Source organism: Beta vulgaris, chromosome 1 (assembly GCF_026745355.1).
Source record: "Beta vulgaris subsp. vulgaris cultivar EL10 chromosome 1, EL10.2, whole genome shotgun sequence".
NCBI classification, from domain to species: Eukaryota; Viridiplantae; Streptophyta; class Magnoliopsida; order Caryophyllales; family Amaranthaceae; genus Beta; species Beta vulgaris.
In genome coordinates, this window is record NC_079202.1 from 21,927,421 (window position 1) to 21,955,068 (window position 27,648).

At 37.9% G+C, this 27,648-nt stretch overlaps 1 protein-coding gene across 1 annotated transcript; it reads left to right on the plus strand.

Annotated features, from left to right (window-relative positions):
* Nucleotides 1-11,070: 11,070 nt before the first annotated feature.
* Nucleotides 11,071-27,059, plus strand: LOC104899357 (hypothetical protein). The gene is made up of 9 exons (XM_010686537.4): nt 11,071-11,629; nt 11,986-12,213; nt 12,285-12,406; nt 12,519-12,579; nt 14,065-14,205; nt 23,576-23,683; nt 23,958-24,186; nt 24,277-24,513; nt 26,116-27,059. The coding sequence occupies exons 1-9, from the start codon at nt 11,399-11,401 to the stop codon at nt 26,196-26,198; spliced, it is 1,440 nt and encodes a 479-aa protein (XP_010684839.1). The 5' UTR covers nt 11,071-11,398; the 3' UTR covers nt 26,199-27,059.
* Nucleotides 27,060-27,648: the final 589 nt, after the last annotated feature.

Genomic DNA, 27,648 nt, shown 5'->3' on the forward strand with positions numbered 1-27,648 from the left:
TAAATAAAGATATCTTTAACTTAAAAAGTAATTATTACAAAATTAAAGAGGAAGTCATGGCTGGATGGCCCCACCACTATCGGTGGAGCCATGGCTGGAGGAGTACCGAAAAGTGGAGGAGAGGAGGCGGTGAAGCAGGGGCGAACCACACACGTTTGATGTGTGGTGGCTTGCGCTGGTGCTTGTCCGGCGGGTGGTTGTTGAATTTTTTGTGCTACCAGCAAGCGACACCTGCGACGGCGTATTATGAGTGAAGGCTGACCGGTTGTGGATGACGCGACCCAGAGGATGGTCGGCGTCGTGGACTTCGGTTGTGGTGTTGTGATGGTCTTAGTGCTGCGTTTCATGCTTGGTCGGGATTTTATGTTTTTTTATTGTTGCTGTACGTTTCTTGCTTGGCTGTTGACTGGCAGCCTTGTTGCTGGTCAACAGTCAACTCTTTAATAAAATTTTAAAAAAAAAGTATTTTAAGAAAATTATGATTTTCTAATGTTGAGCATAAATCCAAAAGTTTCCTATTTTGTAAATTTGTGAATACTAATGATTATTGTCATATTTAAATAAGTAATTGAATGAAAATAATAAAGTTTCCTGAATAATTTCTAACTTAAATTTGTTAAGCTTTATAATTATTATGAAAAGTTTTATTTGCTTATTAATTGTTAATAAGTAAATAGTTTGTGTTTCTTTTATTTGATATTATAAATGCATGGATGTTTAATGTAATATGTATGATATTATATTTTGCATATTATGACTAGTATGGCCCAAATTAGGATAGTAAATATGATCTGCGAATCGTTATATTTGAATGTAAATTAAATACGATCTGCGAATCGTTTGTATTTTTGTAACTTTATTTTCGTTATTTATTTAATTCAAATTTCATAATCAAAGCATGAGGATCCAAAGAATTTCAAGGATGGTGATCCATGGAGATTCAAGGGAGGATTCATGAAGTTTAGTTATTATACTAGGTTTAGGGGACATACTAGATTATTTTAATAATAGTTTTTATAATTTTCTTGCATTTATTTTGTTTAAATGCTTGCTTTTAAGTTTGTTTGTGGTTAATTGATTCATGTGTTCACTATTAATTGACCGTATTATTAAACTTAGGTCCCCACAAGTAATATTGAGTTTTGATTGCTTTTCCAAGGAACACCTATAACGCCTTAGATCATGAGTAATAGGTTCTGCCAAAGCAGGGTGTTGCTCATATTTCCGGGGATAATAGGGTAGGTTTTTTTAAACTTACATGTTAATGTTTGGTTTAACTCAACAAAATCATCAAAAATAAAGTTTTGGGTTTTGAAGCTAGAGATGGGAGTAAATAAGGAGTTGTTAACCTGTCTACCGAGAATTATAATGAGATATAATTAGTAAAGTGTTTACTTACCTCAACTACTATAAATTGAAGGCATGCCCAAAGTCTGTTGGATTGTAGTGGGAGGGGATCTTGGTTATTTCTTCATGCAATAGGGGACTTTCACTTTGAATAAAGGGTAGTAGTTAATTAAAATTTGTTTAATTGATGCTTTCTTGATAAACATTGATTGAATATTGCTTAATTTTGTTGTAATTATGTCTAGTAACAACAATATCAACACCAATAATTCTACTTGTGATTTGCGCTCCATCCTTTCGAAGGACAAAGTGAATGTTGAACGTTTCACTAAAAGTGAAATGTATCCAAAGGATCAAAAGAAAGGAGTTTCTAGTAACAACAACATCAACACCAATAACTACTACTTCTTGGGTATTCAATACCGCTTGTGGCTTACACATTATTTGTAATATCAAGGCCTCAAAAGAAGTAGAACATTGGGAAAAGGAGAAGTAGATCTTCACGTTGCAACGGAGCACGTGTTGCTACATTGGTAGTGGGAGTGTATAGTCTACTTTTACCTTCAGGATTAGTTTTAGAATTTATAATTTTTATTATGTTCCCGCTATCACAAAGAACATCGTTTCGCTTCCTGTTTTGGATTCCAAAGGTTATTCATTTACAATAAAGAATAATTGTTGTTCTGCATAGCTGAATGATATGTTCCATGTCTCTGCTAAGTTATCAAATGGTTTATATGTGCTAGACTTAGAAACTCACATTTATAACATAGACAACAAGAAACATAAAGCGAATGATTCAAACCCTACATACCTATAGCATTGTCGATTAGGCCACATAAGCTCAAAGCGTATTGAGAAGCTTCATAAAGATGGAATTCTCAAATCATTTGATTTCGAATCATTTGATACTTGTGAGTTTTGCTTGATAGGAAAAATGACAAAGTCACCTTTCACAGGTTCAAGTGAAAGGGCCAATGACCTTTTAGCCCTCATACATACGATATGTGTGGACCTATGAGTAATATGGCTAGAGGAGGGTACAATTACTTCATTACTTTTACTGATGATGTAAGCAGATTTGGATTTGTTTACCTCATGCGACATAAGTCGGAATCCTTTAAAAGATTTAAGGAATTCCATAATGAAGTACAAAACCAACTTGGGAAGAAAATTAAGGCAATGTGATCCGATCGTGGTGCTGAATATTTATCTCAAGAATTTGGTGATCATTTGAAGGATTGTGGAATACTTTCACAATGGACTCCACCAGGAACACCGCAGTTGAATGTCGTTTCTGAAAGAAGGAATCGAACTCTACTTGTTATGGTTCGATCCATGATGAGTCTTGCTGATCTTCCTATCTTATTCTGGGGATTTGCACTTGAAACAACAACATTCACACTTAACAGAGCACCATCTAAAGCAGTAGAAAAGACACCATATAAAATGTGGAATGGAAATGTTCCAAAATTGTCTTTCCTAAGGGTATGAGGTTGTGAAGCTTATGTAAAACGTTTACTTTCTGATAAGCTTTCACCCAAATCCGATAAATGTCTCTTTGTGGGTTACCAAAAGAGACCAAGGGATACTACTTTTACAACCAAAGCGAAAACAAAGTGTTTGTTGCTCGTAATGGTGTCTTTCTGGAAAAGGAGTTTATTTCCAAAAAAACAAGTGGGAGAAATGTATATCTCAAAGAAGTTCGAGATGAGCAACAAATGGATTAGGTTAACACCTCATCAGATGCGGCCCGGCATGAAAGTGCTGAGGAGGTGGTGCATTCAATTCACGTACCTCCTACCGTCCCACTTGGAGATCCTCCATGCGAAGTCACTCAACCTAGTGAGGTAGAAACTTCTTCTGTTGTTCCCCAACGTAGACCTAGTAGGACCATCATTCCGTCAAAGAGATATATTGATTTCCTTTTGACTGAAAGTTCTGAAATAACGATTTTAGAATCAGAAGAAACTACTAGCTACAAAGATGCTTTAGATAGTCCAGACTCCGAAAGATGGCTTGAGGCCATGAAATCTGAAATTGATTTCATGTCTGAAAATCAGGTTTGAGACTTGGTTGATTTGCTTGATGGGGTAAAACCCATTGGATGCAAATGGATTTTCAAGTTGAAAACAGACAAGGATGGAAACATTAGTGTTTTCAAAGCAAGGTTGGTTGCGAAAGGTTTCAAGCAAATTCATGGTATTGACTATGATGAAACCTTCTCACCAGTAGCCATGATGAAGTCCATTAGGATAATCCTTGCGATTCCTGCCTTTCATGACTATGAAATATGGCAGATGCATGTAAAAACCGCTTTCTTGAATGAGTTTTTGAAAGAGGATGTGTACATGACATAACCTAAAGGTTTTGAAGATATAGAAAATCCAGAGAGGGTATGCAAGCTTAAGAAGTCCATTTATGGACTAAAGCAAGCATCAAGGAGTTGGAACCTCATATTTGATGAGGCAGTCAAGAAATTTGGCTTTCTTTAAAATGAAGAGAAATCTTGTGTATACAAGAAGTTAAGTGGGAGTAGTATTACTTTTTTGGTCTTGTATGTGGATGACATACTTCTCATAGAAAATGATAAAACCATGCTTGAGTCCGTCAAGGAATGGCTTAAAAATTGTTTCTCCAAGAAAGATCTAGGAGAGGCAGAGTACATATTGGGAATAAAGATCTATAGAGATCAATCTAAAAGGTTGATTAGGCTTAGTCAAGAGACTTATATTGATAAAGTTCTTGCAAGGTTCAAGCTAGAAAACTCCAAAAGAGGTTTCATTCCCATGCAACACGACATAACACTTGGCAAGACTCAGTGTCCTTCGAGTCCTGATGAGATCAAGCGTATGATTAATGTTCCCTATGCTTTTGCAGTAGGATCCATTATGTACGCCATGATATGCACTCGATCGGATGTCGCATATGCTTTGAGTATATGCAGTAGATACCAGTCAAATCTAGGAGATGTGCACTAGATTATAGCGAAAAATACCTTAAGTACTTGCGAAGGACTAAGGATAATTTTTTGGTTTATGGCGAAGATGGAGAGTTGGTTGTTACTGGATACGCCGATGCAAGCTTCCAGAGTGACAAAGATGACTTCCGATCTCAATCTGGTTTCATATTTTGTCTCAATGGAGGAGATGTGAGCTGGAAGAGCTCTAAGCAGAGTACCATCGCGGATTCTACGACAGAGGCTAAGTATATTGCAGCAGCTGATGCAACAAAGGAAGCTGTTTGGATCAAAAAGTTCATTTGGCGAGCTTGGTGTAGTTCCTAGCATTGAGAATGACATTGAGTTGTATTGTGACAACAATGGTGCCATTACCCAGTCTAAGCAACCCAAATCGCACCAAAGGTCTAAACATGTGCTCTAGAAAATTCCATCTTATTCGAGAAATCGTTGGTAGAGAGGATGTGAAAGTAAGCAAGGTTCATACTGGGGATAACGTAGCAGATCCTCTGACTAAACCGCTTGCTCAACCTAAGCATGGGGTGTCATACTAAGTCTATGGCGCTTAAGCATATGGGAGAATGGCTTTAGGTTGTATTTACAATTGCAAAGACATTGATTATGCTTTGGATGTTTATTAATAAAAATCTGTTTCTTATTTAATTGTTTGGTTTCGTATTAAATAAAATGTCCAAATAATTTTTGTTAACAAATAGGATTATCGAAAACGTTTTGATAATGGAGCCCTATAAAAAATGAACAGAAATCACAATTTATTTAAAGTCCCTAGTCTAAATCACTAAATTGGACATAAGTGATTTATTTAAAAGACTAGTATGTAATTAATCTTGCTTCTAAGGCCAACTTTCAAATGCAAAGTTTTTCTCTATCTTCGTCTATTCTTACGTCACTTGACAAATCCTATAGAAATTTCTTATGGAATGAACCGACTGATTCTAAATCGCCCAATCTAATTGGTTGGGATAAAGTTTGTCAGCCTAAGGCTTTTGGTGGTCTGGGTATCCGGAAAGCTAAAATTAATAATCAAGCGTTGCAGATGAAGCTCCTGTGGAAAATTATTAGAATGCCTGATAATTTATGGGTCAAATTAGTACGTAATAAGTATTTAAAACATGATACCATGTTCTCTTACAAAGTAAAAGCTAATGTCTCGTGGCAATGGCGTAAGTTAATGAACCTTCGTAGTCCGTTTAAACAAGGTCTTAGATGGTCAGTTGGTGATGGTCATTCTATCTCTTTTTGGTATGATAGTTGGGCATTCAATGTGCCGATTTCGAGTAAATATCAGCCGTGTCCGGGGACAGAAGATTTCAAGGTTAGTCATTTTCTTCTGGGGAATGGTCAATGGAATTCTAATCTCCTTAGTCAGTTTGTTTCGACTGATTTGGTTGCAGTTATCTCTAGGCTGTTTGTCCCAATTAACCCCGTCCCCGATAAAGTTTTTTGGGCTTTAACTGCTGATGGAGAATATTCTGTTAAGTCTGGTGCGAGTTTACTTCAAGGTTTTGGTTTATCTCCTCCTAACAAAAGCCCTTTTCAATGGATTTGGGGTTTGGATGTTCCACCCAAAATTCGATTTTTCTTGTGGAAAATTTGCCAAAATGGTTTGCCTACTAAGAAGAGATTAGAGAGTAGTCATGTTTTTCTTCCTTTGGAGTGTGTTTTTTGTAATTTTCATTCTGAGACTGATCATCATCTGTTCCTGGAATGCCCTTTTAGTCAGGATGTTTTTGAGTGTCTCAGTGATTCGGGAATGCCGATTTCTTTTCCTTTATTTGGTCCCTCTTCTTCTTTTGTAGAGTATTTAGTCTCTTTAAAGTCTTCTTGTGGCTCTTCTCAGGTTAGTAATATTGCCATTATTTGGTGGTTTATCTGGTATGCTAGAAATCAAATTATTTTCAGGCAAACCTTTATTTCTCCTAGGGCTCTAGGATTAATGATTCAGGCTTTCATTTGTAAATTGAATGGGGTAGATAGAAAGCGGGGGGAGGTATGGTGCTCTAAACCTGTCTCTAGTAGACCTTCCCGGGGTAATAGGACTGACATCACCTGGAATCCGCCGCAAAAGAACTTCACTAAACTTAATTTTGATGGTTCGCTGCTTAGTAATGGGTCAGCAGCTTATGGTTTTGTTTTAAGAGATGAGGATGGTAAAGTTTTACTTAGTGGGGGCTGGCTCTATTCCCTCTAACCTGTCTATATTGATAGCTGAAGCTTGGGGTTTACATGAAGGTATTCGTGGAGCGTTGTTTTTGGGTATTAAACACCTTATTATTGAAGGAGATAATCTTGCTGTTATCCAAGCTATTAAAAGGGTGTGGAAAGTTCCCTGGACTATCCATACTCTTATTTCTGATGCGGAAATTGATCTCCAAAAGTTTGATATCTACATCATTCATCATGTCTTTAGAGAAGCAAATTTTGATGCTGATTGGATGGCTCATCATGGTCATTCGACAACGAATCTGTGCTACTATTTCACCCCCTTGGATAACTCTTTTTCTCAGATCATCCGTAAGGATGCTTTAGGGTGGCCCGTTAACTGGGTTCCTCCCTAGTTTTTTCTTTCTGGCTAAAAAAAAAATTGACAGCGCATTTCCAAGGGCTATGGAGACATGGATATCTCTAATTGATTTTATGGATGTATAGTTGAACCTGTTATACTATACGCCACTTTAGGCAATAGTCAAGATTATAATATTTGTATATATTTAGTTCCTATAATTTAGCCTTATTCTTTGTTAACAATAGGTTGTATATATTACTCCCTAATTATCAATAGAAAACCAAGGATCATTTCCTACATGGTATCAGATTAGGTTACTTTCCTGTGCAACCTCTCCCTAGCCGTCGCCCATCATCTATCTCTTCTCCTTTCCTTTCTTCTTCTTCTCTCTAATGGCTGACAAAGTTTTTCATTCGGCTCTCGCCGTAAATAATGTCAAAACCATCATTCCCATCACTTTGGATCTTGAATCCGGAAAATACCATGAATGGGCCACGCTATTCAAAGTTCAAGCACGCGTGCACAACGTGCTTGATCATCTCATCCCCCCCACCGAGACTGCCGCACTCGCCGCCTATACGGCTGCCAAAGCATCAGACCCCTCCCTATGGTCGCGTCTTGATGCGGTCCTTTTGCAATGGATCTACGCTACGGTCTCATCCGACATCCTCTCTTCCATCCTGGTTGCAGATGATCTTGCGGAACACGCTTGAAATCGTGTGGCACAAATGTTTCAGGATAATAAAAACTCCAGGGCTGCTTATCTTGAAACCAAATTCACCACAACAAAAATGAGTGACTTCTCCTCGGTGGTTGCTTATTATACCAGGCTCCAATCCCTTGCTACTCAGCTTGCCAATGTTGGGTCGCCGGTTACCGACCAAAGGTTAGTCATGCGTCTTCTTGTTGGTTTGCCAACTAGTTACGCTACTTATGTGACTAATATGCATCAAAAAGATGTCTTGCCATTTTTTCCGGTTGTGTGCTCGCGGCTTAAACTTGAAGAGACCACCGCGAAAGAACGGGCCCGTGATTCTAGTTCCACGGCTCTTCTTATGGATGATGATTCATCCTCCTCACCGGTCCTTCGCTCATCTTCTCGTGATAATAGGACCACCAATAACAGAGGCAAAAAGGGCAAACAAAATACTCACTCCCGTGGGAAACCCACCTCCAACCGCGGCGGGCAGCAACCCCACCACACCACCGCGGCTGTTCCGGCGTCCCCTTGGCAGTTTCCTCTCTGGCCGGGGTGGCAGCAGCCTCCATGGGCCATCCCACCGTGCTCCTACCCTACTGCCCCGTGGCAGCAGCGTCCTCCACGCACCAACAGCCCAGGTGTACTTGGGTCAACTCCACGTGGTCCAGCCCATGCATATTCCATGCAAGCACCTCCTCCTGGGTATTATATGCAGCCCCCCTCACAACCTGAATATGCTCCCACGGACATTAATGCAGCCATGCACACCCTCACTCTTCAACAACCGGATGATAATTGGTACATGGACACGGGTGCTACCTCTCACATGACTGCAAATTCAGGTACTCTCACTTCTTATTTTAATTCGAGCAAAAATAGTGGTATTGTTGTTGGTGATGGTAATATTATTCCAATTTGAGGCTTTGGTCATACTTCACTTAGTCCACATAATTCCTCCTTACATCTAAACAATGTTCTCCATGCTCCTAAACTCATTAAAAACCTTATTTCAGTGCGTAAATTTACTACTGATAATCATGTTTCTGTTGAGTTTGATCCTCTTGGGTTTTGTGTGAAGGACCTTCGGACGGGGAGCCGCCTATTGAGATGTGAGAGCACCGGGGATTTGTATCCACTCACTGCTATGCCTACCACTACATCACCATCCACTTTTCTTGCTGCATCCCCTACTTTGTGGCACTCTCGCTTAGGGCATCCAGGCCATAATATTCTTAGTACTCTTTGTAGTACTCAAATGATTGATTGTAATAAGGCTCGTCATGATTTTTGTACTTCTTGTCTTTGGGGAAACACATTAAATTGCCTTTTTGTGAGTCTATGACTTCTACTACTATGCCATTTGATATTATTCACACTGATATTTGGACATCTCCTGTTTTGAGTTCTACTGGGCATCGTTATTATGTTTTCTTTCTTGATGACTACACGAATTATCTATGGACTTATCCAATTGCCACAAAATCCCAAGTCTACTCGATTTTCCTATCTTTTCGTGCTTTAATTCGAACTCAATTTCAACGATAAATTAAAAATATACAATGTGATAATGGGCGGGAATATGATAATTGACCTTTTCATGAGATTTGCCAAGCTAATGGAATTCAATTTCGCTTTTCTTGTCCACACACATCTCCCCAAAATGGGAAAGCCGAACGTAAAATTCAATCCATTAACAATATTGTGCGAACTCTCCTTGTTCACTCCTCCATGCCCCCATCATTTTGGCATCACTCCTTACAAATGGCAACCTATCTTTTAAATGTTCTCCCCACCAAGGTACTCAGCTACAAAACTCCCACTCACATACTCTTTCAACGAGCCCCTACTTACTCTCATCTCCGAGTCTTTGGGTGTCTATGCTATCCTCTTTTTCCATCTACTACAATTCATAAATTACAAGCTAGGTCCACTCCTTGTGTTTTCTTAGGGTATCCAACCAACCATAGAGGGTATAAGTGCTATGATTTCTCAAGTAAAAAAATTATCATTTCCCGTCATGTTATATTTGATGAAAATCAATTTCCATTTTCTAACTTGCATCAACCTTCTTCCCACTCGTATGATTTTTTGGATCATGGTTTATCTCCCTACCTTCTGCAATATTTGCACTCCTCACCACAAACACAAGCCCAACCGACCCAGCTGTTCACACCCACATCTCCTCAGCAGCCCACGGTCTACATCCGTCCCCTAGCTGCACCCTCCTCTTCTCGCATTTTACTGAGCCAGCCCACCCAGCCTGCTGTGGCTCCCTCTAACGCCACAACCAGCACCCCCACATCTCCCACGCCTACAGCAGACCCCGGCCCAACTACAAACGAGCCCACCCGCATTTCTCCCCAGCCCACCCGCATGGTTACTCGAAGCCGCCATGGCATTTTCAAACCCAAACGAGTCTTTAACCTCAGCACCTCCACCTCTTCCCCCATTTCTCCCATTCCAAAAAATCCCCTATTTGCTCTCAAAGACTCGAATTGGAAAATTGCTATGACTGACGAATTTGATGCTCTAATTAAAAATAAGACGTGGGAATTAGTACCTCGTACTGCACATGTGAATCTTATTCGTTCCATGTGGATTTTTCGTCATAAAAAGAAATCTGATGGCTCTTTTGAAAGGTACAAAGCTCGTCTTGTAGGTGATGGCAGGTCTCAACAGGTTGGCGTAGATTGTGATGAAACATTTAGCCCGGTTGTTAAACCGGCAACTATTCGGACGGTTCTCAGCATTGCACTGTCTCGTTCTTGGTCCATTCATCAATTGGACGTTAAGAATGCCTTTCTTCATGGTAATCTTCATGCGACAGTTTATATGCATCAGCCAATGGGGTTTCGTGATCCACAACATCCTGATCATGTTTGTCTCTTAAAGAAGTCCCTCTATGGTCTTAAGCAGGCACCCCGTGCCTGGTACCAGCGTTTGCCGACTATGTTCACACCATTGGTTTCTCACACAGTAGATGTGATCACTCTTTATTTATTTATTGTCGAGGCACTGACATTGCTTATATTCTGCTTTATGTTGATGACATCATTCTTACAGCTTCCTCATTTCCTACAGATACATTGAGACTTGACCTAATTAGATTCTAAAAGTAGAATCAAAGTACTATATTAGTGGATTCCTTAGACATGAGTATGTCTTAATAACCACCCACACCTAATCAATATTATCCTACTAATCATATTTATTCTCTAGCAAGAAAATATGATTACAAAAATAATTAACTTTATTGTCTTCATAATCACATTCCTATTTATATTTAGTAATTGTCGGGATGTCTAAGGACATATTCCTTCAATCTCCCACTTGTTCGAAGACAAGAGTGCAATGTGAAATTCCTTAAGTCACTTAATGTCAAGTTTGATAACACAATGTTATTCTCAAATTTATGTTCCTTGATCGCTGAGTTCGAGTCAAAAGGTTTAATTCTTGATCCCTCTTGAATGATTCATGTGTTTGATTATGTCTATGATCCTATAATAGATGTTTAGGAAATTGTTTCCTGAAATTCCGCTATGTGCATCTATAAATTTCTACACTTGCGCATCCATGATCACCATCTAGTAGCTCCAGCTAGCTGTAACAACTGCATTACCTGCGATAACTAGCCTAGGCAAAGATACCGTCTATGCCTCTGTGGTGATGAGGTTCTAATTTCTCATAGCAGCTAATCTTTTCAGCGACTTATGTCCAGCGTCTACCGACCCTGATTCAAAGCCTATGTCGACGCCAAATTGGGAAAATCGTTCACAGATACCAGATACATATAAATAATCAATCCTCTATTGATTTGGAGATGAAAATTTGATCTTTTGTAAGATAAACGAAAGGTGATAAAGAAATGTTGGGTTTCCATTCCCGATTGAGAGAGTGGGACAGGTACAACAAGGGAAAAAAGAATAGGAAGACGACGAAAAATTCGCAATATGGAAGCGTGTTTCTCATCAGTTGCTGTTTCTTTATCACCTGTGTTGCCTCTCATGTTCATCACCTTGAGTCTCCTGCTGACAATGCTCAACCTCTCGTCTCTCGAATCGCTTTCGGCTCATGCTCTAATCAAACTGCTCCTCAAGTATGTCTTTCTCTCTCCTCCACAATCACACTAATATGTTATTATTACTATGATTATGTTTTGTTGTGTAATTCTACTTGGGATTTGGGAACGAATTCTTATGACGGTATATGCTAACTCCAAAATATGTTTGCAAACGATCTCTTATGATGATTCATGTTAGTCGACCTCAAAATATGTTTGGAAGCGATTTCTTATGACAATCCATGTTAGCCGACCACAAAATATGTTTGGAAACGATTCTTATGACGATTCATGATAGCCGACCCTAATATATGTTGGGACTTGGGACTAAGATTTTGTTGTTGTAGAATTAGTTGTGTAAGGTAACTATGGAATGAAATGGAAAAATGCAGATGATATGGAATGCAATCCTTAATTTCCATCCCCAAGTGTTTATTTGGTTGGGAGACAATATATATGGAGACAATAAACGGCCTTTCCGGTTACTTGGAAAGCAACGCACTTTTGGACCCTGGAGAAATATTCCTAGGTTTTATCCTTCTTCTGAACATGAAATGCAATCTAAATTCACCAAGGCTAAGACCCATCCTGCCTACTCTCGTCTCCGCAACCGTTCCAAGGTACTCCACTTGCCTCTTTAGTGTTCCACTTCATGAATTGCCTTGTTTTATGATGTATAGTATAATGCTAGGTTATTGGAACATGGGATGATCATGATTATGGGTTGAATGATGCTGGTAAAGAATTTACTGGCAAGGTCACCAATCAAAGGCTTCTTCTTGATTTCTTGGATGAACCTTTAGATAGTCCCAGGTGAGCTTGTGGATACCGTTATTTGTTTTTGGAATTTTGATGCTAGAATCCTTCTCATTTTCTTGTTTGCTTCGTAAAACTTATGGTCAGTGCATCATTTGTTTACTTACAGGAGAAAGCAAGCTGGTGTCTACACATCTTACACATTTGGCCCTATTGGCAGGCAAATCAAGGTATGCCCCTGTTCTTTTATTTTACCATATAACTTAGCAACGTTTCTTTTTTGTTTGTTCTTGTTCTTGTTCTTATTTTTTCAAGATATGAAGAGTAGTTCATAATTAAATAAAATAAAGTTACAGCAAATGACTACAAGTTTCCAACTTACTATACTGGTTTATCAATATCTATATTTGTGGGGCAATCGTTGTTACACTTGCACACATTGATCAAAACTGCGGTTCAGGAAGCATGCAATCTTTTAGGCGTTTTGCACCAATTGGTTCAACTACCTTTATGAAGGATACAGGGCTCAATTTGGTGCGCAGATAATTAGGAGGCTAGACATGACTTCCAACGATAAGACAAATTTCTTAGAAATGTGGGGTGCACTAGTATCTTTCTAACAGCCCGCCAGTTTATTTACATTATCGGCCCATCCTTCCAATCCCTTTGAGCCAATTCATGTGCATTCTTAACTAAGTCTCTGGGTATTCCAATTACTAAATCAAGATAACACATTCATTACATATAACATAAAAAACTTTAGATCATTGGACCACTTAGTTCTTTCTGTGACCAAATCTTCCTAATTAGGTCTGGGTATGTATCGAGTAAGTGTGTTTTACATTCACATTAAATAGATCTTTGCAATTTCATATAGCATTTTTACTTGTACCCTCAACAAGCAGAACAGTGAGCAAGGAGTTTCTATCCCTTTTCTTCTTTTTTCCAGTAAGTGGTCTATATGTCCATGGCAAGTCCAGCAAGAGGGATAAGTCCAACTTAAACAGAAATGTACAGAAATAAAAGCTCAAGATGACATTATATGTCATTTCCTTCTGCAAACATGACAAGTTTGTCAAAGAAATCATTTGTTCAATGATGTGATATCAGCCAGAAAGCTTATTATGAAACAAGAATGTCACTCTCTTCCACATGGAAACCCTTAAAACTACAACTTCACTTCCTCTCCATATGTGACATGCTATGCATGATGCAATGACAACAAAAACAACAATAATGATAACACACTTTAGATCCTGTCAAGGACAGACCATTCATATTTCTAGTGATAAGAAGCAGGGCCAAAGATTTTTATTCTATCTTCCAATCCCCAAATCAAATCCTAGCATGGGTATTTCCTAGCATAAGCAAACAACAAGCATGGTGACACTCTCTATCTATGGATAATATATCCCCTCCATTGTTTGTATTAAATAGTATCTAGTATACACCAGCCTTTGTAAAAGCTATGGATTAGGTCCGGTAGCCTTGGAAAGCATGAGACCTAAAACCCTCCTCCCTCGACTTTCATGAGCAATATATGTATACGAGGCTTCCTGTTTAAATCTGTAAAAGGCTCGACACCTTCTTTTTTGACTTTCTCATTATTTGGTGAAATTAACTTGACTCTTCTTTTGTTCTGAAGCATGAAAATTTAGGATCAATTAAATTACAAGCTCATTCTTTTATATTGATCTTAATAAATTAATTGTCAGGTCATTCTCCTTGATACTAGATACCATAGAGATCCTTTATCAAGTGATGGAAGTATATTGGGAAGTTCACAATGGGAATGGTTGGAGAAACAACTCTATGGTCCACCAACAGCCGTTACTATTATTGGATCCTCTGTACAGGTACTATAGAAAGTTATTGATTTATGTTTTTGTATTAGTACTTCGTTCATTGGATCCTTATTTTCCAAATCAAGTATACCTTAATCATATTGTCTCCTTGATCCAATTGAGGTATAATATGGAAGATGAGAAATCTCTTTGTGCTTGTGTGGTGTACTAGTGCGCAACTCCTTTTTGAGAAATGCAATCCCATGAAAGTATGTATGCGTTACAACTTAGTATGGATCCTGCCAGGGATAAGGTCAGGGAAGGTAAAAGATGTACGGAGCCTTAGTAGTAACTTGTGAAGTTCAAGAGGTTGTATGTAACAGACCCACACAAACATTTTTAACAAAGTGCTTTTATTGTTGGTGGTTTAAATTCATAAACATATAGTTGTTAAAGGAAGGTAATAATTATACTATAGTAGTAATAGTAGCTACTGGTTAGTAGTAAGACTATTAGTATTAGAGCCTCTCATAAGACAAATATAGACTTAAGGTGCGTAATCTTTAACAATTTATAGCTTTCATCTATGTTGCTCAGACACGGATTGAATGTCTACTCGGATACGGGTATCCAAGTGTCCGAGTCGGCTATTTTGTAAAAGACAAGTTTTTAGTTTAAAATGAAGTATCCAAGTGAAGTGTCGTGTCAGACACGACAAGACACGACACCCGATTTTTGAGGTAAATGAAGGTGTTGGAGTAACATAGGCTTTCATAGGAGTAAGAAAAGGGGAGGTTACGGGTTGCTTAACTCCTTTTTTATTTTATGGAAAAAAGAGTACTTATTCTAGGCGTATATTCTAGTTGGGTTCATATTTTGTTTGATTCCCTCATCCCAGCTCTTCCCTAGTCTCCCTGTTCTCTTACAATCCCATAGAAGGATCTTCTGAGAGCTCTTGCCAGAGCACATAGCATGTATTAGTATGGTTTTTTTCAAGATATGCATTTTCTCTTGGTTATCACCCATTGGTTTTGGTGATTGCCTTGTGTCATGTAGGTACAATTTCTGCACTAGAAAATGTAGCCAACTTTTATTCTGAAGCATGAAAATTTAGGATCAATTAAATTACAAGCTCATTCCCAGATTAAATTTGTAGAAAGTCCTGATTATATCTGAATGGATTGTATTTTTTTGGGCAATTCAAAGTTTTTATTGGTAACAAAAAACAGAGTTACAATCACCAATCACTTCAATCCTATGGGTGGAAAAGCATCAGTATCTCTTCCTCTTCACCTTCTAGGAAGGGTTGGGAGCAGAGACTCTTCATGTGCTCTCGGAGGCATCACCTAAGCGGCACCAGAGGGAAACAAACCTGGGCCACAACATTACATCCAAGTTGAGGAGTTAACAGGCTACCTCAACCTCTGAGGAACAAGCTAAACAACAGCCAAAAACAGGAACTAGATTGAAACAGCCATAGCCACCAAATTAAACAATCAGCAAATTAGCTTGTTCTTTACCACTTCTACTTGCTACAGCAAGTAAGAAAACACAATAAGCTTAACATCCTGCCAAGCCAGAAGAGTGTTATTAAACGCTTTCAAGTTTCTCTGCAACCAGATATGATAATTTGACTCCAGAAACAGCATATTGTAGAGTTTATGCTTGTCTCTTTTGCCTCTATTGATCTGAGCTGCAGCCTTCACTTCATCATCAAACCCCATAACCTGTCTATGAATGCCAAGGAGCTGCATGCAGGATTTCCAGATGGCTTTGCTGTACTGGCATTTAAAGAATAAGTGGCTAACAGGTTCATTGCCTCCACTGCACTTCACACAAGCACCATCATTAAGCAATCCCCATTGTACTAGTCTGTCTTTAGTAGCTAGCATGCATTGCTATTACAGACCACTCTTCTCCATGGAACCATAGGGGCTGATGCCCTTTCAAATACCAATAAGCTTTTTTTATACCCCTTCCGCCCAGAATAGTATGAACTATGAACACTTTTATTTATGTTTGTCCCAAATTAGTTTGAACATTTCCATTTTTGGCATGCCACCACTATTATTATATTATTCTTTTACAACCTTTTGACCCATACTCTTAACTTTATCAATAAAAAACTACCTTTCTCTCTACTACAATAAAAGCTACGTCACAAACTCTTATCACATCTACTTTATACTCCCTCCGTCCCAAAATATAGTTCCCATTTCTATTTTGGGAGTCAAATTTTAAAATCTTTGACCAAATATTCTTAGTAACGTATAAAAAAAAAATATATTCATGAGGGGTCTTGTTAGATTTGTTTCAATGTATAAATTTGTAATATCAACTTTTTTATATTTTTTACTAATAAGAAATAGAAGATATCGTAGGTCAAAGTTACATCTTGGAGAGTGTGCAAAATGAAACGTGGACTATATTTTGGGACGGAGGGAGTAATAATTAACATTTGATAACCACACGATGACACTACAACTTACCACCTCAAACTATGTGCTCCAACAATTGTTGAGATGTTTATGGGATGGAGGGAGTAGACAACTTATTAGTCACAAGAAATTGCTCTGTAGTTTGAGAGGAGGAGAGCAGCTCCTTTGCTTTAAAAGCCCAAGATAGGGGAGTAGGTATAGCCATAGACCAAACATGTCTTTCCACATAATAAGCATGCAAATTTTGATCCAAAGCATGTCTTGCTTTTCAGAGAAAGCCCAAATATGCTTGGCAATAGCGATCTTGTTCCACACATATTCAGAGATCTTTGAGGCTCAAGCCTTCCCAGAAGCAGAATCTCTCCAGTCCATAAGTAGACTTTGAATCTCTTTAAGATCTTCTTAGGAAGGAGAAAAATGTGACACCAATACAATTGGATTCTTCCAGTTTAAGAGAGACTTTTTGGTGTCCAACTCTTCAACCTAATAGTGGCATTCATAATGATGTAGCATAGTTATCTGTGTGTGAGAGGCACACCAAGATACTTGAAAAGGAAGCTTTCGGTAGGAATATTTAGTCTTGTCCAGATTAGCTTCTAATCCAGAAGCTCTAGGAACTTGTGAAAAGCTTCAAACAAAAGGTGCACTGATCTCATATTAGCCATAGCAAATAAAAGCATGTCATGAACAAACATTAGAGTGAGTGATGCCTAATCTCTCATATAAGGGGTGAAAACTAAAATCAGGAATGTTTTAAAGTTGGCTTAGGCATCTTGAGAGATATTTCATGCAAATTGTAAATAGGAGAGATGACATTGGGTCACCTTGTCTCAAACCTTTCCGGGCAGCAGGTGGAGGACTTGGAACTCTGTTAATGAGGAAAAAGTAGTGTATTGTAGAGGGAAGTAAGTTCATTAAGCAGAGCGGTAAGAAATGGCCACTCAATAGAATTATAAGCTTAATTCAAATCAATTTTTGTCATGCATCTTGGGCTAATATGTTTGTTATTATACTTCTTAATAAACTTAGTGGTCAGGATAATGTTGTCTGAAATGTTTCTATTAGGCGTACCTACCTGAGCCAAGTCAACAATGCTTCCAATCATACCTTGTAATCTGTGAGTGATGATCTTCGAGATGAGCTTATATAAAACTCAACACCAGAGAATAGGTCTAAACTCCTTTCGGCCCGTTTGGTAGTTGTTAATAAATTGCGGTAATGGAAAGAATTTTAAGTGTAATTTTATTAGGAAATCACCCTCAAAATCTCCATGAGGAGGCATTTTTTCTCCATGGGCAAGCAATCTCACCCTTAAACTTGTGTTTTTGTCTCTAACGGGAAGCAATTTTCACTACCACTCATTACCACCTACAAGGAGGTATTGGATTGAATGAAAATTCAAGAAGGAAAGTAGACACTTTAGGATAAATTAGCATTACCATGGGAATGGATAATGATATTCTTCACAAATTTACACACAAATTCATTCCCATTACCACCATTTATAACCAACTACCAAACGAACCATTTATGTAAGAAGGATTGGCTACCTTAGGCACAAGAGTAAAGTACTTAATTTCCCTAGGCAACACACCTTTGTCAAAGAAATCCCAGATAGCATTGTATACATAATGCTTGATAACAGGCCAAGCTTTCTTAGAAAATAGACTATTAAACCCATCAATCTCTGGAGCTTTATGTCTTAAATATTAGAGAGAGCAACATCAATTTTAGCAGTAGTCACATGCCGAATAAGAGTAGAAATATCAGCAGGGGAGATTTGAGCACCACATCTCATAATTTCAATATCCACACTAGTCAAATGAGGTGAAGAGGAGCCAAGAAGGCAAGAAGTCTTTTATAGAATTCCATCACCTCCTTCTGACACTCCTATATCTTCTCTCCCTGATTATTGAGTAACACATCAATGTTGTTTTTAGCAAATATTTACTTCATAGACAAGGGAAGAAAAACTCGGACGCTTTGTAACGCGGTTGAGAGTCGCCGTTATGAGAAACCACGTTACACAACTGGGCATTGAGATTCACGCTAAACCCGGCCGTTCGGTCGTTATGTAACGGATTCATGGCTTTCTAAAACGGCTTATTGTCCGGAAAAAAAGTGTGAGGGAAAGAGGAAAATCTGAAAAAAAAAGCATAAATTTGACCTAAATTTCTCGAATAAGTATTACCCAACTTTTCACACTCTTAACTCGACACAAACCCCTCAATTAATTTCTTTGAATTACTTCAAATAGAAGCCCAAAATGAAATCTGAATTTTGATAAGAACCCTAATACACGCGTGAGAGGTAAATGACGGCTACAACCTAGTCGGTTGTGGCAGAGAATTTCGGAGAATGATTTTCGGCTGCTTGCGGCGCCATAGCTGCCGATGGACAGCAGTGGCTGTTATTTTTTGAGGTTAGGTATCTTCAATTCTCTTTCTCTCGCTTATAGATCTGATTTTTCTTTTGTTCTCTTTCTCTCTCTTCTTTTTTCTTCCCTTTTTTTTTGAGACTGCCAAGCGGCTGCCTTTTTTCTCTTGTTGATTTATAGCATGTTTGATTCATTTTTAGTAAAGGAAAGGAAGAGAAGAGAAAAGAAGGGAGGAGAAAGGAAAAGAATTGAAGAGAAAGGAAATGAATGGAAGAGAAATTAAAAAAATCTTAACTTTCCATGTTAGGTTAAAATTTTCTCTTGACTCCCGAATCCTCGCTTTTGGGAGGAAAGGAAAGTGAAATTTTATTAAAGAGTTTTTCTTTCCATTTCTTTTGTCACTAAAATTTTTTTTAACATTGGAAAATAACAAATTTCCTTGCACTTCCTTTCTTTTCCTTCAAAATCCTTCCTACCAAACAAGTTGTTAAATTAGAATTCTAAGTTCTAATATCATCAAAAGTACCCCTAATATTGTCTTAATAACAATTTTGGACATAATATGGTATAAAAAGTAAAAAAAAAAAAAGGAAAAAGAGGTTGAAAAGCCACTTGTGTGATTTTTTTTTGAAAAAGTCACACCGCGAAATGTTTTATCTCTCCGTTACAAGCCGCTCCCGCTACAACGCGACCGTTCCCGCGGCGCCGACCGCGATCAAATTTTTTCCATGTCATAGACTGAAAAAATAAATGACTGTTTGAATCTCCTTCCTTAAGCCAATGGATTCTGGATTTCTGTTTATAAGCACTTCCTTCAATGGCTAGGGAGTTCTTCGAAGTGGCAATGCACACAGTTTCTTGCTGTCATGTAGCCCTTCATCAAGCACTGCAGTAGCAAGTTGGGATCGAATAGCAGCTAAATGTCTCTACCACAGACAGTTCTGGTGCCTAGGTTTGCAAAATCTTGCTTATGCAAACTTTTCACGTGATCTTGGAGATTCTTCAGCTTAATCTACACTTGAATCCTCATAGGAGTACCATTAAAGCCAGTCCATGTTTCAGTAACAAGCCTATTGAAATCTTCATGATCTGCCATGTAGTTGAAGAACTTAAAAGGTCTTCCTCTCTTTGCATAGAGCTAAAGAATCTCGCGAACAAAGGATTGTGATCAGAGCATTGAGAATTTCAACCACAACAGCAGTATAATGCATGAGCCAAGCTGAACTAACAAGGCATCTATTAGTTCTGCTATAGATTCTGGCTTCACCTCGGCTTTTATTAGTCCAAGTGTAAAAATGACCACAACTTCTTAACTCAGCAAGATCACTGTGTTGGAGAAGATTGTCAAAATCCTGAGATTTTCATATTGAGTTATTGCTTTTTCATTGAATCTGTCATTAGTGTTTTAAAGTCTCCAATACACACGATTTATGAGAAGTAGTAGTATCAATGTCCTGCAAGTCCTTCCACAAGCTCTTCCTTGTCTCAACTGTATGAAGATCGTATGCAGCTGTAATTTGTAAAGAATTACCTGCTGCTTTGTCGCTAAGTAAACCACGGATATACTGCTCTTGCTTCCGAAGCAGTTGAAAAGCCACTAGAGGAGTTTTTCAAGCAAACCATAGCCTTTCCCTAGGAGAACAACTATAATTATCCTCCCATTTCCACTTATTACCTAATTTCTTCCTTATCTTCACCTTATTTACGTCTTTCACTTTAGTTTCAATTAAAGCAAAGCAAGACCCTTTATTGAAAGCTAAAAGCTTCTTTACCACTACTATTTTAGGAGAGCTATTAAACCCTCTTACATTCCAGCTACTAATGTTCATATTTGAAGTGATTTTAAAGTGGCTTGCGCCCTCCTCATCAACCGTCTAAGTGATAGTCCCAGGTCCAGTTGGGGGAATATCCTTGCCTCTACTGCCTCCAACAGTAGCCCATGTGTTCTCAGGATCAATCCCCTGCACTGGCCTGGCCTAACAGGTGATTAATCTGCCTGTGAGTGACCTGTGTCTCAACTGCAGACGCATCAGTGTCAGTGGTTTGAATATCAACTTGACCTACACTAACAGGCTGGTCTATCACTCTATCTTAGCTGGTGGAGCATTCACAGCTGTTGTAGTCTGAACAGGAGCAGTAACTACAGGTTGTGTAACAGATTTTTGCACCCACTTCTGTTTGACTTAGCAGGTTTCTTAGCCACAGCTTTCTTCTTCTCACAATCATGATGTATGCTCATACATACAAGTAGGAGCACACAAAAAAGAGATAAAACTAGCTAAGGAAGAACCGAAGCTTCCCCTAACTTGGGCGTGTATTCTAGCTTCACTGAGATACAGAAACACCACTCAATGAACTTAGAACTTCCTAAGATCACAAATTAACTTAGCCAAAGTTAATTAAGCAAAGGACGAATTCTTATAAGTTTCCAATCCAAGAAACGCCAAAGATAAAAAAGATTGATACACTCTTGTATTTTGTTGGTCATAAAACTTGATTGCTTTTCTCATTGCATTCATTGGTATTTATACAAGTCTTACAAGCCATTTTCTGATTCTTTGACACAATGAAAATTGCAAACATAAACTAACATAACTACCACTACACACATGTTCTAAAACGTGCAAAGAACATGCTACACTAGCCGTTGCCACAACTCCAACTCTCTCCACTCCTAGCTGCACTTCTCCTTGAATGTAGGCATGTCTTGGGGTGGAGAACATGCTCTCAACTCCTCTAATGTGCACGGCTAAGGGCAAGGCTTCACACGCCTTAAAAGTAGGAACAACTTAACCACTGCCTCCATGCTGGCCATCAGCTTGAATAAGGCGCCACAAAGCTAGGAAGTAGTTCCTATTTTCATGGACTTTGCTCCTTGTTGCTTGCTCCATACTTGGACGTGAGTTAGTGATGTATAACAGCTTCCTAGACTCCCTAACTATAGCATTTCAAATGCTTTCTTACATGACTCAACTACCAATACATGTCTTGACTCCTAGCAACCAGAAATCAAAGGAAACAAAGGAAAAAACAACTTACATGACTCGACATCTAAGAAAATGAAACCAAGGAAACTAAATAACATAGCCTATCATGGACTCTTCATCAATGGACATAGGAGAATGACTTAAAGAATTTAATACCTCACATAAAGTTAGAGTCACCATGGAAATAAGTTTCGGATCCCTAGTTGGAGATGGTAATGTTGTAGATGGTCCTCTATCACCCTGCTATCTGGCATTTGCAGCAAAATGAAGGGACCCATTCATAATAAAATGCTTGGTCCATAACCTTCAACAGCAATAGACTTGGGAAGGGGTTTTGTAACATCTACGTCAATAAGCAACCTAGCAAATGAAACACTCATTTGTCTAGTAGTACATTCATATCAAATATTGGCACACCAACCATACTTCCCCAGCCTACTCAGAGTATCTGGACCCCAGAAATTCAATGGTAGGTCAGGAAACCTAACCTACAGTGGAACAACTCTCGTAATTACATCATGAAAGCTGAAATTGGGAGTCAAAGCTTTGGTAATTCCTGGCCTGCTATCCATAGTATAAGGACCAGAATACAAGATTTCATTTCTATCACTTATTGACTCAAATTTCACAAGAAAGTAACCTTCTTCATAAAGAAAAACCTTTGGCTTTCTCACTTGATTCAATTCGAAGGAGATGAATCTCATAACAGCACCTACAGTGGGAGTTTTTTCCACAGCATACATAACAATGATACTGGCCCAATTATCAGACAACTGCTCAAGTCAATGTTTTATCTACACTAGCCACTGATTTCCCATTTTTCACAGAATGAGCTACAAATAAGGGCCATATCTTTAGCTGTCAACTTCTTCTCTGCTGCAATTGAGGACCAGGGCTTCTTGGAGTCTCCTGTTCAGTAATAACAGACTGTTCAGGTGGTGTGTTTGGCACAGAAACAGTTGAGTGATTCTCCTTCGCAGTAACATTCACAGTTTGCTCCACTGGTTATGACTTTTCCTTCTCGGTAGTAGCGGTAGCTGCAGTGAGTTGCCATGCCTAGCTGCCTTTTGACTAGAGCTGGGCACAGCAGATGAGACCATTGGCGTCTAAACCGCCCTATGAATGGCATTAATAGCTTGTTGGAGTTGCAGGGAAATCGGTCCAGCATTGGGATGAGGTGACAGATCCATCCCATCAACAATAGCAATTGATTTTTGCTGTTTCTAAAGTTGCTTGCTTTGACAGTAGATTGTGATATTGCGTAGTAATTGGAGGGTTAGGTGTTGGATTCCTACTCTTTCGACCCATAATGACCAGAAAAATGGTAGTTTAATCCCTATGCAAGCTCCCTAAAGCACCCATGGAGAGAGAAAACCCTAATGCAAAAATAGAACATCCTCCAAAAAATGGATTGTATTTGTTGTAATTAATTCCTTCCCTCCCACATAAATATCCATGAATGTTTGTGCTAACGTTATTGTGAGTCACAAACGTCGAGGTGGATATTGTTAGTGGAACAAAGAAAGAATTATAGTTGTCATTGTTTTAGCTTGAATTTTGACTTCTTTTTGTTGTCGTAGTTACTTGGACACTGGAAACTGGTACCTTAACTTTCCATTTTGTTTCTGATTTTCATTTAGGTCCTATCAAATCATTCAGCTGTTACTAGTCCTTTCTTTTCGGTCGAAGGCTGGGGACGTTTTCCAAACGAGAGGAAACACCTCTTTGAGTTGATAAAAGATAGTAAGGTGACAACTATCTCTATCTCTATCTCTATCTCTGGACGCTGTCATGCCCTTGTCATGTTAGCTTAAGAAAATCAAATGTTATGTATTAATGTTGTGTATGTGGAATCCAAGTGACCAATTAACACGCTTATGGTTCAGTGCAAATTCTTTTACTTTTTAGTTTTTACTATTCCTAGAAATGTGTTGATTTAATGAACCATTTGGAAATTAGCAAGTCTAAACTGCTAAACGTGCTTATTGATTCCAAAAAATGTCCCTCCTTTCTTTTATGAAGAGGGATGGTGTTCTTTTCATCAGCGGAGATGTCCATTTTGCGGAAATTGCACGATACGAATGTGCTACTGGATATCCACTGTATGACATCACCTCTAGTGGGCTGACACAATCTATCGAGGGGGTAGTCCCACCATCATTGCAGTTTCTGGTGAGACTAATGGCATGGCTCTTACCAACTACAGTAAGAGTTATAGAGCAAAACTGCAGATACAAGTCCTGTATTTATGGTAAATATGTCTCATCTTTATAATGGTATAGCTTGTTAACTGTAATTCAAGGAGAATGATGCACAGTAGCTCATCCAAATGTTTTTACAGGACAACTGAATTTTGGTGTCATTGAGATAGATTGGAAATCTAATCCTGTGATTTTGAAAATCGAAGTTAGAGATATCAATGGTTTGCCAGTCATCAGTAAGAAGATCCTGCTATTGGATATTCAAGCAGCAAACTTGGAACATACAGCCTCGCAGCAGAAGCAGTGCTCTCTTGAAGTTGATCAGCCATGGATTGTCCGATACCGCTTGGCAATTCTTGTATTTAGTGTTTTATCTGGTACGTTTTTCTTACTAATAACTGGTGACCCATTGATATCTTTAATTTTGTATTTTCAACACTCACTAAATTTACGAATTTTATGATAGTATTGCTGGTACATCTATCTTTTCTTATTTTTTTCAACCATCAGCTACATCTGATTCTCTTTCTCTTCGTTCTATAAATATTCTATGTTCATCTTAGAAGAAAACGAAACAAGAATAGGTAATACAAAGACTGTGATGTGATCTTGCAGCTGCTATTCCTCTAGATAATTTATGCGAGGTTGATTTGGGTTGAAAATCCCCCTAGGTTAAGGCCAGGAGCACTCTAGCTTTAGAGAAAATTCAGGGTTTAAGATGCTCATAAGTTCATTTTTGTCATACCAGAATTACAGAATACTTCGAGATTTTCTTTCGTTTGGCAATGTTAACTTTCTCATTTGGCAACGTCAACTTCAGATTTAGGCCCTATTCTTTTGGACTTATTTTCAATTCAGTCTAGTCCAGTTCAGCAGTTCAGTTACCCTCTTATGTTCAGTTCAGTTCAGGTGAGGTCAGTTTCTTGCAGTCCAAGAGAACAGGCACTTAGAGTAGTCTTGTATTTTATTTTGTGAACATTGTCCTTGATCATGCCTCATATATATCCATCTTTTCATGCTTCATGCCCATTTCTCCACTCATACACAGAACTGTGCAGTGATGGAGCAGTAATTATCCACTGTCTGTAGGGCTTTGTATCTCTCTAGGGATGATCACAAGCTCTCATCTCTCTAAGTTTTGCTGTAACTGAACATAGTTCTCATATGTCCAGTGTTTTTCCAGAAAAAGCTGTACTTAAGAATAAAAAATTAGCAGTAGAGAAATAATGCCTGGTAACTGCTTGCTGTTGTGTCCCTTTGACCTGATAGACCACCTTCACACCAATGGGAAACGGCATATGATAATTCTATGGATATATAAAAAAACCCTTTTGACCTGTTTGGTTGGTGGTAATATATGGTTGTAATAGTAAAGAGTGTAAATATAATTTTTTTAAAAGAAAAACACACACGAATGCTCGTAATCGAACCCTTAATATTTTCCATAAAAAATTTCATTACTACTTATTTTCATCCTCAACAATGGAGGGCTGGGAAGATATGAACCAAACGTTCTTTGTTTGTGGCTTATCTATTTAATTTATATGCTGATATTTCCTTGGGTGTGAATTCACATGCTGATATCTCAATTGTGCAATTAGATCTTAAGACCCACAATATCTTAGGCAGTTAGGTAAGTCCTTGGTGGAGGGGGGATGTCTATGCTGATTCAAGTTGCCGTCTTACATACGTATATATATACATACATATATATACATATATATACATACATATATATACATACATATATATACATACATATATATACATATATATACATACATATATATACATACATATATATACATATATATACATATATATACATATATATGTATATATATATATATGTATATATATATATATGTATATATATATATATGTATATATATATATATGTATATATATATATATACATATATATATACATATATATATAATTACTATCATCTGGTCAAGTTTTTCTTTCAATGTTGCAGTTTTGCTTCTTGCAATTTTTGGCTTGGCTTGGTCAACAATAATTGTCAGCAGGAAATGGTTTTGGAAATGCAAGCATGATTGAGTATGGAACATGTGTTGATAGGCCGCATGCCGACATCAATTGTTTACATGCACTGGAGGAATGAATACAATGATTGCTCATTCCTGTCTGGCTCTGCTTATGATATTATTTAAGATTAGTTGATATTTTGGATGTCTTGTTCAACACCCTAGAGGCTTAGAGGAAGGCAGATTCTAATCAAGGGATTGAATCTAGAAAGTGGTTTCACTGTTAGCAAGTGATGGTTCTGTGTCAAAAAATGTCGCCTCAGCTTCAACCTTGTACACTTCTATGTAGTGAGGGAGGTCTCTATTCATTGTTAGCATGTGGCTTGTTCAGGTTGGAGCAGTTAGCAAATGGATCACCCTGACTTCTCAGAGTTGAACTTACGGTTTCAGATATGACGGCAGAGAAATCCCTTGAAAGAGGAATAGTAATCTTTACTAAAAGAAGAAGCATCAAATACTTCCCCCCCCCCCCCCTTTCCTTTTTAAGTGAGTTAATTCAGGAAATAACGGGTCTTGCCGTTGTCATAGCATAGAAGCTTTTTATTTATATAGGTTTTAATACTATTACTGGTAAGGCCAGGAAAGGGCATCGAAATAGTACTTGCTCGTTCCTTTTGCAATGTTGGCGAAGAAATAACTAAACTTAATTGGGATTATAATGTAGATAGTTTCATTAACACTATTGGTGCTTGTATTCCCTTGTAAGAAAATACCTCTTCCATTCTAAGATCAATGAAACGCTTGTCTTTTATGTTAGTGATTTTTAAGAGATGAGTTTCATTTATTTTAGAATGGAAAAGTATATAAAAAGAAAAATATGTAGGCTATTGGCTTATGTTTCTGAAATAAAATGATGCATCCTCTTTTGTTTCCATACTAGTGCAACGTGTAAAATTGAAATAATAGTTGTAGATTTTGGATTAAACTTCAACAACCAGCGCTTAGTCCCTATTTCTCTATACAACTAATAAGGAACAACAGTAAAAGCTTCAATATTTAGTAGCGTGATTTCTATTCCTTGTTTTGCCATGAGTACAATAGGAAAAAGTGTCATAAATTATAGAGAATATAAAAAGAACATGTAGAGACGGTAGAAAAAACTAGTAACTTTTATTGAAAGAAACATTATAGGAACACAAATGAGCCCCTTCTCCCCCAATAAAAAAACTAGTATGAATCCGGTGCACACTAATTAGTGTGCACCCGATCCATATCACGTGAGTTTATGATAGTGTATATTGATATGATATAGTGTATGTTAAAATGATATAGTGTATATTAAAATGATATAGTGTATGTTACAGTGATTTAGTGTATGTTAAAGTGATATAGTGTATGTTATAATGATATAGTGTATGTTATAATGATATAGTGTATGTTAAAGTGATATAGTGTGTGTTAAAATGATATAGTGTGTGTTACAATGATATAGTGTATGTTACAATGATATAGAGTATGTTACA